This window comes from Gorilla gorilla, chromosome 5, assembly GCF_029281585.2.
Source record: "Gorilla gorilla gorilla isolate KB3781 chromosome 5, NHGRI_mGorGor1-v2.1_pri, whole genome shotgun sequence".
Taxonomy (NCBI): Eukaryota; Metazoa; Chordata; class Mammalia; order Primates; family Hominidae; genus Gorilla; species Gorilla gorilla.
The window spans coordinates 167,645,538-167,657,578 of record NC_073229.2 but is presented as its reverse complement, the minus strand read 5'-3'; the positions used below and the strand labels follow the sequence as shown (position 1 = coordinate 167,657,578).

The following is a 12,041-nucleotide window of genomic DNA, read 5'->3' as shown; positions in this document are numbered from 1 at the left end:
GCAGTTCTTTTAAATGTGTGTGTATGTGCTGTTTATGCACTCTTTCCTTTCCTCCCCTTAGGTGGTATTGGCAAAAGGAAAAGATACCGAAGTATGTGGAATTTATGAAAGATAATTACCCTCCTAGTTTCAAATATGAAGATTTTGGACCACTATTTACAGCAAAATTTTTTAATGCCAACCAGTGGGCAGATATTTTTCAGGCCTCTGGTGCCAAATACATTGTCTTAACTTCCAAACATCACGAAGGTAAGTCAATCCAGCCTATGGAAATTGCTGACAATGGTTAAGAAATGAAAAGTTGTTCTTTTGGAAGAAAAAACTAAAGCAAGGTCTAATTTTCTCTTCGGAGCAACCATAAGTGGTGACTGGCACTTGCTTATGACTTAGGGACTGCACATTCAACCCAAATTGAGAGATGTTAGGAATACAGAAAGGATCATACCTGCCACATAACAGAGGAAAGATGGTCACGTTTTGTCACATGTATTTTGAACAATATTTCCAAGATTTACTTAAAGCTGTTTGTTGAACGGAGTGTGGGTTGCAAGTCAAAGTTCATCTTGGAATTGCACTCTTTCCTTCCCCTTCTCTGTAATGCATCCTGTGAATGCATCATGGGGATTATACTGCTATAGTCTTGCATCATTACGACACACCTGGCTGCACTTTTAGCCAACTCTTAGCTGGCCAAATGGTGCAAATAGTGGATGAACTGATAGTGATGAAAGTGACCCAGATCACCTGGAGGGAAAAGGATTGTGGAACTGTAATGGTTTCCAGAAAAATCAGAGGTGGTAGAAGAATATCTAAACCCCCACACATTTAAAATCCATTCTACTTTAATAGAATGGATTCCACCCATTACCACTCCAGTATTTGTAAGGCCAGGGAAGCATTAACAAATTGTTTTTGTTCCAACGGCTTGTTCATTCATTAGTTTCTTTTGCATGATCATCTTTGCCTTGGTATAAAAAAATTTGCACTGGATGTGGTCGCTCATGCCTGTAATCCCAAAATTTTGGGGGGCCGAGGAAGGAGGATCATTTGAGCCCAGGGGTTCAAGACCAGCCTGGGCAACATAGTGAGACCCTGTCTCTACAAAAACAAACAAACAAACAAAAACTAAAAAATTAGCGTAGTGGTATGTCTCTGTAGTCCCAGCTACTTGGGAGGCTTAGGTTGGAGGACTGCTTGAGGCTGCAGTGAGCAGAGATAGGGCTACTACACTCCAGTCTAGGTGGCGGAGGGAGATCCTGTCTCAAAAAAAAAAAAAAAAAAAAAAAAAGAGAAACTTTGCCTTATTGTTTTCTCCAGGGATGGGATGGGAATAGGAGAGGAGAACCAACACAAAAAATCTGGAATGATCATAGGATATTTTTCCCTTTGGCCACATTCTGGTAGCTTCATGATTTTCTCCTGTAGATATTTATCCTGCTGAGATGAATGTCTATCAAGTGTATTTGCTTGAGAACATGCTGATTTCCTGATGTCTAGGAACTTTCCCAAGCTGTATGGCACAAAACATTACATAGTGAGTTTATTTAATAAAAATTGTTAATCAAACTGTGAGGAGAGATGATGTAGCCCACATGTATACATTTTCTGGGACCCATGTTGTCAGATGTTTTCACTGCTCATGGAAAATGCATACTAAGCTCAGGAAGGAACGTCGCAGTGTGAGCTTATGGTGGTGATATTCAAATGAAGACTCAAGTGGTTTTAGTACTGTCTGACATTAGGGCCTGTCAAGTTGAGTAACTTTGAATATGACTTTAGATATCAACACTGCTCTGAAGCTTACCACAGAAATGATAGGAACAAGAGTGAGCTGTTTTAAAAAGCTTATTAAAATGAATCTAAGGCTAGGTGCAGTGGCTCACATCTATAATTCCAACACTTTGGGAGGCCAAGGAAGGAGGATTGCTTGAGGCCAGGAGTTTGAGACCGGCCTAGGCAGCAAAGTGAGACCCTGTCTCTGAAAAAATAGACAAAATTAGCTAGGCATGGTGGAGTACACACCTGTAGTCCTAGCTACTTGGTAGGCTGAGGTGGGAGGATCACTTGAGCCCAGGAGGTCGAGGATGCAGTGAGCGAAGTTCGCACCACTGAACTCCAGCCTGGGTGACAGGGCCAGAACCTGTCTCAAAAAAAAAAAAAAAAAAAAAAAAAAAAATCGAAAGTATGAGTCATTCTTAGACTTGTTCTAATTTACCAACAGTAAAATGTTTCACCAAATGTACCTTATAAATGTCTATTCTCAAAGATTCTTCTAGATTTTAGTGGAATAGTAACAATGTATTTAAGTCTCTAGGCACTGATGAAGTTTTTGAGGCTTTCATATTTATTATGTTTTAAGTATTTCAGTTTATATATCTCTTCTAACATTTTTATATGGAACAATCAGTAATCTAAATGCAAATTCCTGTTAAAAATGAACCACTTCTAAGTGTTTGTATAAAGGTATACATTGTTTTTCTTATCTATGTAGTTGGTAGACTATTCACTTTTGGGTAATTTTATTAAAGAGGAACATCCAAGCTTATGATTTTATAGTAGGATGAGATTACACATGGTGAGTATATTTTAAAGTATAGAACTATTGGGAAATAGTAGGGTTTTTTTTTTTGCCCCTCTGGTTAAATAAATAATCAGGCTAAAAGAGATTTGCTATACATGGATCACCAGTGTTCTAAGAATCACACTATAATAAAATAAACAATCCTAAAACTAAGCAGTAGACTTCAAGCTTTGGTTTAGAAGACACTAAGAATCTTGCAGGAGTGCATCTCAGAATCTTCATAATAAATAGTGGTAGTCATGATTTAGCATGGTACATGTATATGTTCCCATCTTAGTTGTGAGCTGCTGTTGTTGATTGTTTATACCTTGTGCTAGCAGTTGGCTGAAGACATAGCAGGGAGCACTGCAGACATGATGCAATCCCTCAAGGACCTTAAAATCTAAGAGGGAAAATACTGGAGATAGATCAGACCATACAGTGATATACCCCGAAAGTTGCTTTTAAAAACCTCAGTCTCACCTTGTTTAAATTCTCACTTCTCATATAAAAGCATGATATATGCCATGAAAAAATGGCCATAAAACAGTCATTTGTAGGAGCAGGTATTTATATATCGCATGTACTATGTGATTTGTTTGGGCATTTGTGTGGGTTGAAATTTACTAAAATAAAGTTGACATGCTTACAAGTGTTTTCACTATAATTTTCTAGGCTTTACCTTGTGGGGGTCAGAATATTCGTGGAACTGGAATGCCATAGATGAGGGGCCCAAGAGGGACATTGTCAAGGAACTTGAGGTAGCCATTAGGAACAGAACTGACCTGCGTTTTGGACTGTACTATTCCCTTTTTGAATGGTTTCATCCGCTCTTCCTTGAGGATGAATCCAGTTCATTCCATAAGCGGCAATTTCCAGTTTCTAAGACATTGCCAGAGCTCTATGAGTTAGTGAACAACTATCAGCCTGAGGTTCTGTGGTCGGATGGTGATGGAGGAGCGCCGGATCAATACTGGAACAGCACAGGCTTCTTGGCCTGGTTATATAATGAAAGGTGTGTATGCTATGAGATTGCTGCAGTTACCCTCCATATTCCTAATATATTTCTAACATTTTAATTCCTTCACCTCTTGAAATATTTCATTTTAAGTCATTGGTGGTATGAGGGGAGAAAATCATTGTAAATAATACTTATTAGATATATCACTATTTACTCAACATAATCAAGGGTAAATAAATCAGGAGTAAAATCCAACTCAGTGGTCTGATTTTGAGATCAGACTAAAAATCACAGGATCAAGAACTTTGAAGGTGTTAATTTTGTGGGTCCCCCCTTTTTCTCTCCTACCCTGGTCCTTTATGGCCTCTATTCTGGGACAACTCTGTTCTTCATCACTATTTCTGATTATGTGCTTCTGAATCCCGCAGACTGCTTCTTTTTATCCTCTTACCTTTTGGTCATCTTTGCTGCCCAGCCAATGTCACCCTTGTTTGTCTCCTCTTTTCCTTCATCGCAGCATTTTCACTTTCTCCAGTTTTTTCCTGTTGCTTCCTGGTATGTTCAAGGCTGCCCTATTAGAACAGGGAGTTCTGATTAAACTCCTCCATTAGGCTTAAACTATATGGACCAAATCTGCATGTACACTAGAAAGCACTGGGTATTGTGCTATGAAGTCAGGCAACCTTCTGCTTGCACTTCCTGGGCCCACAAAGGGCACAAATACAAATATTCTGAAGAACTCTTGATACTTAAAACAGCAATGTGTCCAGGTACTCCTTCCAAGGGAAAAAACTGGGAGCCATCACTTCAATTTGTGACTCAAAACTGTTCCCTCTTTGTGGCGTGGATTTCCCTCTTAAATATGCCACCTGCTATGATAAGTAATGTTGTGGGGATATTTCACATGATATCAACAGTCAAATTTTCTGAGATTTTTCAATATTAGGCACAATGGTAAGAGAAAAAGAAAGGCTAGACTACATGTATGAGATCATTGAATCATTGAAAAGAAAAGTGTCTTGGGTATAAATTCAGTTTTGGCTACCATTTACAATATGGAAGGGAGCTTAAAATATTCATATAATACTCTTATGAGTGCTATATGTGCTGGGTACCGGGCTAATGTTTTACATAACTTATTTTTGTTCTAATCATAGATGAGGAAATTCATTATTCAGAGGAGTCAGGTAACTTGCTGTAGGTCTGGGAGCTAGAAAGTGACAAAGCCAGAACTCCAATCAACTCAGGTCTGTTTGACTTCAAAACCATGGGCTTTCCACTGTACTATGCCATGGTCCCTTTTCAGAATTGTATTTCAATTACATGTCTTTTCAGTGACATTTCCTTTTGTATAAAAAGATTATACCTTTTGTTTTAAAAAATTGTATGTTTCATTTCAGCCCAGTTCGGGTCACAGTAGTCACCAATGATCGTTGGGGAGCTGGTAGCATCTGTAAGCATGGTGGCTTCTATACCTGCAGTGATCGTTATAACCCAGGACATCTTTTGCCACATAAATGGGAAAACTGCATGACAATAGACAAACTGTCCTGGGGCTATAGGAGGGAAGCTGGAATCTCTGACTATCTTACAATTGAAGAATTGGTGAAGGTACAGTGAAATGTCTGGTGGCTATTAACATAATATTCTTAATAGTGTGGTCATGTAGGAATTATTTCTTCTATGGCTCAATGGCCTATAAATATAGGACATTGTTCTATCCTGTGTTCTTCTAGGCAGTGACTATATATACATGTATAAATATATAAATGCAATATATTAGCACATTAAAGATGGAATTATTTTATTTATCTAAAAACATTATTCTTAATTTTTTAGCAACTTGTAGAGACAGTTTCATGTGGAGGAAATCTTTTGATGAATATTGGGCCCACACTAGATGGCACCATTTCTGTAGTTTTTGAGGAGCGACTGAGGCAAATGGGGTCCTGGCTAAAAGTCAATGGAGAAGCTATTTATGAAACCCATACCTGGCGATCCCAGAATGACACTGTCACCCCAGATGTGTGGTAAGTCATTCTTGTTACCAAGTACTCTTTTATAAAGGAAGAGATTTAAAATTTATCAGACATATAAAGAAGAGTAGGATAAAAAGAGAAATTGGATGAATTCCTACATATACAAAGCACTTTCCAAACTTTGCTTACTCTAATATAAAGAGAAGGGGAAGAATTTGCATGTTTTGAAACATTTATTGTTTATCAGATTGAGCTTACATCATTTCTAGGTATCTCCCAGTAGTGGACAAATTTTGGCTGAAAGTACTCAGCTCTTAGAAAAATTGTAAGCTGTTCAGACCAATGAAAAATGCTGAATGGTTAGTCTAAAACGGAGATTACTGTTTAACCAGTTCGGTAAATTCTGACTTTTGCAGATGTTGCATCCCATGAAATTAGCAAACAAGAGGTACCCAATGGCAGAGAAAATGTTAGATTAAAAATGAATCAAAATAGGAAGGGTTCAGGGAAGATGCTTCTCTCTGAGCTTGAGGAGGTTCTATGTGGCAATGAGTACCTGAATCAGACTCCACAAATATGACAGTTTCTGATATGGTTTCTTAACATATATAAAATAAGATGAGTATTGGTGAAGTTCTAAAAATTCGCTTTCAGTTGCCACCTGAGTACTGCTTGATCAAATAGGAACCGAAAGATTAGACTAATTGTTCTTCAATCTACTTGACTTATGACTTAAAACATTAACAACCCATTGAATAAAATGGAGTAAGGCAATCTGGACAGAGCAAATAATTGTGGAATTTTAAAATGTTGATCTGGGAGAAGCCATAATGAGAACTCAATACCAATCTCTCATGTGACAGAGAATAGTAGAAATCTGGTTTTGGAATTTGCTTCTTACTTTTGAATACTTAGATTTGAATATGAGGGTATCTGATCTGGGACTTCACAATCATTAACCATTATTCTATTGTGTTTATTTCAAGAAATAAACATAAAAGCTAAATATTTAATGTGGCTTATAAAGCTGTGAGTCTGTCTCCTACCAACTTCCCTGCCACTGAGTGGTCCTGCTCTCCCTCCTCACCATAGGAGCCTTCTTCCCCCCAGGTTCATCATGCCCACCTTCTTGCAGTCACCTACAGACTCCCAGGTCAACCCTTAAAATCCTTTGAGAGAGCCCTGGCTTGCTGTCCCTGTCCCCAGAACTACTCTTCACATAATTCTTAGAGATTTAAATTTTTATTCACAGTTCTAATTACCTGCACCTCCTGTCTTCTAGGGGTCTTGTCCGCTTGACCTTTGTTACCTGTTCCTTTGCATTATCAATATACAAGGTCATATTGGTAATGCAAAGTCGAACTTCTTACTCAACACTTCCACTTGGATGCATAGCATCTTAGACCTGTACGTCCACAACTGAAGCCCTGAGTTTTAAATTTTTGCTGTAGACTAGCTCCACCCACGGTCTTCTCCATCTCAGTTAATGGCAGCTTTATCCTTTAGGTGGTTGTCAGGCCAAAAACCTTGGTGTCCTTAACTTCCCTTTCTTTTATAAACATACTTTAGACTTTGCATTACCAATAACTGAACCCCTTCCATGGCTCCAGTTTGAAGGATTCTGCCATCTATCTACCACTTCTTATATTTTGGCTTACTCTGCATGGCACTTTGGCTTCCAAAGGGATCTATAATCCAGTGATCATACTATCTTCTAATCCTATCATCTTTTCTCTGTCTTTTTCCTTATCCGGGACAGATTCTGTGGCCCATCACTGTAACTAATCTATTGCATACACCCAACTCCTGAACCCTTGCTCCCTCTGCCATACTCACTTGACGGAACATCCACTTTAAATTCAGATCTACTTATTCCATGCCTGCTCCTGGACAGCTAACTGTTAACTATGGAAACACACACACACACATGCACCCAGACACATACAATGTAAAATTATCTCACTTTTGGCTTTAAGGTCAACCCTTGTGTCCTGATCCCATTGCAAATCATCCACCCAAGGATTGTTATAGCAATTCTCCCCTTTAACTCCATTTCACTTGCATTTCTAGCGATCTTCCCATTTCTCTCCTTTCCTTTGTAGTAAAACGTCTTGAAAGGATTGTTTTCACTTGCTATCTCTAATTCCTTGCTACAGTTTTTCTCTTGAACCCCCTCTGGTCAAGCTTCCACCCCCACACTCCAGAATTGCTCTTCTCAAGGCCCACAATAACATCTGCCTTGCCAGTTCTAGTGATGAGTCCCCAGTGCTCATTTTCTTAACTTACTGGCAGTGTCTGCCTCAGTTTATCACTGTCTCTCCTGGTGTTCGTCGTACCTGTTGGCTCTTCCTTCTTAGTTAGTTCCTTTGCTGATTTCATCTCATTTTTCCAACCTCTAAATCTTGAAGTGCCCTGAGGTTTAGTCTTTGGACTTCCATTCTTCTCTATCTTTTTTTTTTGAGGGCACTGGTGCGATCTCGGCTCACTGCAACCTCCACCTCCCAGGTTCAAGCGATTCTCCTGCCTCAGCCTCCTGAGTAGCTGGGATTACAGGTGTCTGCCACCACGCCTGGCTAATTTTTTTGTATTTTTAGTAGAGACGGGGTTTCACCATGTTTGGCCAGGCTGGTCTCGAACTCCTGACCTCAGGTGACCCGCTTGCCTTGGCCTCCCAAAATGCTGGGATTACAGGCGTGAGCCACTGCGTTTATCTTAATGTCCCAGGTGATCTTATCCATTTTCATGGCTTTAAATGCCATATTGATGATCTCCACATTTCTATTTCCAGTGCAGACCTCTTTCCGAACTCCAGCCTCAATAACTTCCTACTCAGCATTTCCGCTTAGATGCATAGCATCTTAGACCTGTACATCCAAAACTGAAATCCTGAGTTTTAAAATTTTGCTATCAACTAGCTCCACCCATGGTCTTTCCCATCTCAGTTAACGGCAGCTTCATCCTTTAGGTGGTTGTCAAGCCCAAAACCTTGAAGCCCTTAGTTTCCCCTTCTTTTATAGTCACAGCCAACCCATTAGCAGATATGAAATCTGCTCTGCATCTTTGAAATATATTCAAAAAAAGATCCTCTGCATCTTTGAAATATATTCAGAATCTGACCACTTCTTATCCTCTCTGTGGCAACCCTCATCCTTTTAGTTTCCATTGTCTCGCCCCTGCCTGGATTATTTCAGTAGCTTCTTAATAGGTCTCTATTTCTACCCTTTAACCTCTTCACCACAAAGCAATCAGAGTATACTTTTAAATAATAATGCCACTCCCATGGTCACATTTCTCCAATGGCTTCCAGTCTCAGAGAGAAGGCCAGGTCCCATAGATGCTTACAAGGGCCTATAAAATCTGGTTCCTATCGCCTCTCTGATCTTATCTGCCATCACCCTCCCCCACTTCCTCTCCTTCAGGCACTCTGCCTTCCTTGCTGTTGCATCAACAGGCAGAGCACACTCTTGCACTGGGGCTCCTGCACTTGTCATTCTGTCTGGAAGGCTTTCCCCAGACGCTCCCGTGGTGCTCCTGTGGCGCTCCCATGGTTCTCTTCCATGCCACCTCTAAGAAGTCTTCCCTGACTATTCTGTTTAAAATAACACTCCCAGGCCCCTCCTTTCCTACCTAGCATGCCCTGTCCTTCTAACCTGGCTTGTTTTCTCCATAGCATTTAATGAATACCTGACATATTTGTTGATTCTAATTTCTCCCACTAGAATGTAAGCCCCATGAGGACAAGGACTTTGTTCAATGTTGTATATAGCTCTAAAACAGTGTCTAGCATTTTAAGATTTCAATAAGTATTTCTTGAGTAATTGAATGAATAAATGAATGAAATCCATTTTTTTTTTTTTGTCTACAGCATACTTCCCTTACCTTCTTCTTTGCTCCCATTCATCCTTTAAGTCTCAGATTAAATGTTATGTTCTTGGAGAGGCTTCCTTCTGATGTTCTAATCTAAAGAGATCCTTTTGTTATAATCTCTCAATTTCCTTTTCTTTCATGGTGCTTATCAGAACTCACACTTTCATATTATTTGTGTGACTGTTTAGTGTCTGCTTTCCCCACTCTAGTCTAAGCTCCATAAGAAGAAGGACTATGTGTGTTTTGTTTTTTATTGTAACCCTAACACTGAGCACAGTACTAGGCACAGAATTGACACATGCATATCTTGTCTTGTTGAATGAATGAATGAATATAAAAATTTGAATAATACATGAAAAGCCATGAAGCTCTTGCATCCTGTCCCCTTAGATCATCTCCCTCCCCTTTTCAGCTCCACGAGAGCAGTCTGATGAAGAGGAATGCTAACTCAGGAAAATCTTTGTCTTCCAAGAACTTCCTTTTGGTCTTGGGGGAGGAAGGTGTTTTTTTTATACCACCATGGGGCTATTTTTCCTTCCCTTCTATTAGTGGTGACATTGTGGAAGTATCTGTAAAATAATTCCAGATTGTTCCTGATCCATAAATAGTGAGAAACATGGGATGTAACTTGTTACTATGCTCTTTATTTTTTTCTTTTAACCAGGTACACATCCAAGCCTAAAGAAAAATTAGTCTATGCCATTTTTCTTAAATGGCCCACATCAGGACAGCTGTTCCTTGGCCATCCCAAAGCTATTCTGGGGGCAACAGAGGTAAGAGGGAATTTTACCTTGTTCCTTTAAATTGCTGATTAGAACATCTTGATGCAAACATTAACTTTTAAGGGGAACCTTATAACTGTTTCACTTATACTTCATAAAAGGAATTGTAAATGAGCTCCAGCCAAGCATTGTGGCTCACACTGTAATTCCAGCACTTTGGGAGGCTAAGGCAGGAGGATGTCTTGAGGCCAGAAGTTTGAGACTAGCCTGGGCAACATAGCAAGACCCCTGTCTACAAAATTTTTTTTTAAAGTTAGCTGAGCATGGTGGCACGCACCTGTAGTCCTAGTTACTCAGGAGGCTGAGGCAGGAGGATTGCTTGAGCCCAGTAGGTCAAGACTACAGTAAGCTATGACTGCACCACTTCAGCCTGTCTCTGAAAAAATAAAATAAAATATAATAAAATAAAATGAATTTCACCAATGACAGTGTTTGGTCAAAATCTTTGAAACTTTTTGTTTCCCAGAAAACTAAGCTGATAAAACAGCTACAGTATCTCTATGCATATCACTGTAAAATAGACATTATTCTTCACAGTCATTTTACGTTGTTCAAGTTCACTGCATGCATCCAAAATGATTCTTCTCATAAAACTAGAATTCGGATGCTTTCCCTGACACCCCACCCCAGAACATATCTGAATACAAGATGTCATGACTCTACTATTTTATGTTTATAAAACATTTTGGAGAAAGTTAGAGATTAATCTAACTGTTGTAACCACCAGATCTGGCATTGAGTTCATTCTGATATATTTTATAACTTTTTTTTTAAATAAATTATCCCTTTGGAGGTGAATTGTCCATATGGGGGTTCTCCTTGCATCACTTTTCTGCATTTCATTTCTAATACATGTGGTTGATGAGGCAGAAAGAAGATGAGTTCAAATCTAATGTTTAATTACAGCTTAGTAGCCCAGGTATGATACTGATTATATTTTTATTTTATCTATGTTCTTTTTGGTGCCAGTTAACATCATTATTTAAAAGCTCGTGGGCTTTGTTTTCGTATTGATCCACCTGAGAAGCAAAGTTTTTGGTTCAAAATAACCCTAGAATATGTAGAGAACTTATTTGAATTTGCTTAGTATAGTAAGACTAAGAATATAAAACAATTACAGTAATAATTGATCAAATTTATATATTATTGATTAGTGGAGGTTATTAGAAAATCTGGGGGAGGAACGCTGAGTAGATACTTGGGCAGACTCTGGTTTCAGAGCCATTTTCTGCTCCTGATCCTCTCTTTAGCTTTTTCTCCACTCTGACACTCCATTCAGTCTTGAAAATTCTCCTTCCCCAACCCCTGCACACTTCTATTTCCCTCTTGAGAGTAAAATAGAAGCAAGAATATAGAGGCAAGATACATACACTCAATTGGATGAAGAGTGATTGTGAATCACTAAATAAAGGTAAAAATGAACCTCTTATCTACAATTTTTTTTGAACTACTAATCACTCCTTCCCCATAGAAAGTGGGTGAGATAAAGAGATAAATTTGGAGACATTTGCATGTATGTTTTTAATTTCAGGTGAAACTACTGGGCCATGGACAGCCACTTAACTGGATTTCTTTGGAGCAAAATGGCATTATGGTAGAACTGCCACAGCTAACCATTCATCAGATGCCGTGTAAATGGGGCTGGGCTCTAGCCCTAACTAATGTGATCTAAAGTGCAGCAGAGTGGCTGATGCTGCAAGTTATGTCTAAGGCTAGGAACTCTCAGGTGTCTATAATTGTAGCACATGGAGAAAGCAAATGTAAAACTGGATAAGAAAATTATTTTGGCAGTTCAGCCCTTTCCCTTTTTCCCACTAAATTTTTTCTTAAATTACCCATGTAACCATTTTAACTCGTCAGTGCACTTTGCCATTAAAGTCTCTTCACATTGA

At 39.1% G+C, this 12,041-nt stretch overlaps 1 protein-coding gene and 1 long non-coding RNA gene across 2 annotated transcripts in view; one reads left to right on the top strand and one right to left on the bottom strand.

The window, feature by feature from the left end:
• LOC129534417 (uncharacterized) overlaps positions 1-2,963 on the bottom strand; it is a 6,311-nt gene extending 3,348 nt beyond the window's left edge. The window contains exons 1-2 of the long non-coding RNA XR_008681017.1: positions 2,889-2,963; positions 2,023-2,140 (exon numbers count right to left, since the gene is read on the bottom strand). This is a non-coding gene — a long non-coding RNA (uncharacterized lncRNA). The remainder of the gene's footprint in view (positions 1-2,022; positions 2,141-2,888) is intronic.
• Positions 1-12,041, top strand: part of FUCA2 (alpha-L-fucosidase 2) — a 16,293-nt gene extending 4,252 nt beyond the window's left edge. The window contains exons 2-7 of the mRNA XM_019029738.4: positions 62-249; positions 3,236-3,575; positions 4,922-5,132; positions 5,361-5,551; positions 10,032-10,140; positions 11,681-12,041. Coding sequence (XP_018885283.1) covers positions 62-249; positions 3,236-3,575; positions 4,922-5,132; positions 5,361-5,551; positions 10,032-10,140; positions 11,681-11,821 — 1,180 coding nt within the window. The 3' untranslated portion in view covers positions 11,822-12,041. The remainder of the gene's footprint in view (positions 1-61; positions 250-3,235; positions 3,576-4,921; positions 5,133-5,360; positions 5,552-10,031; positions 10,141-11,680) is intronic.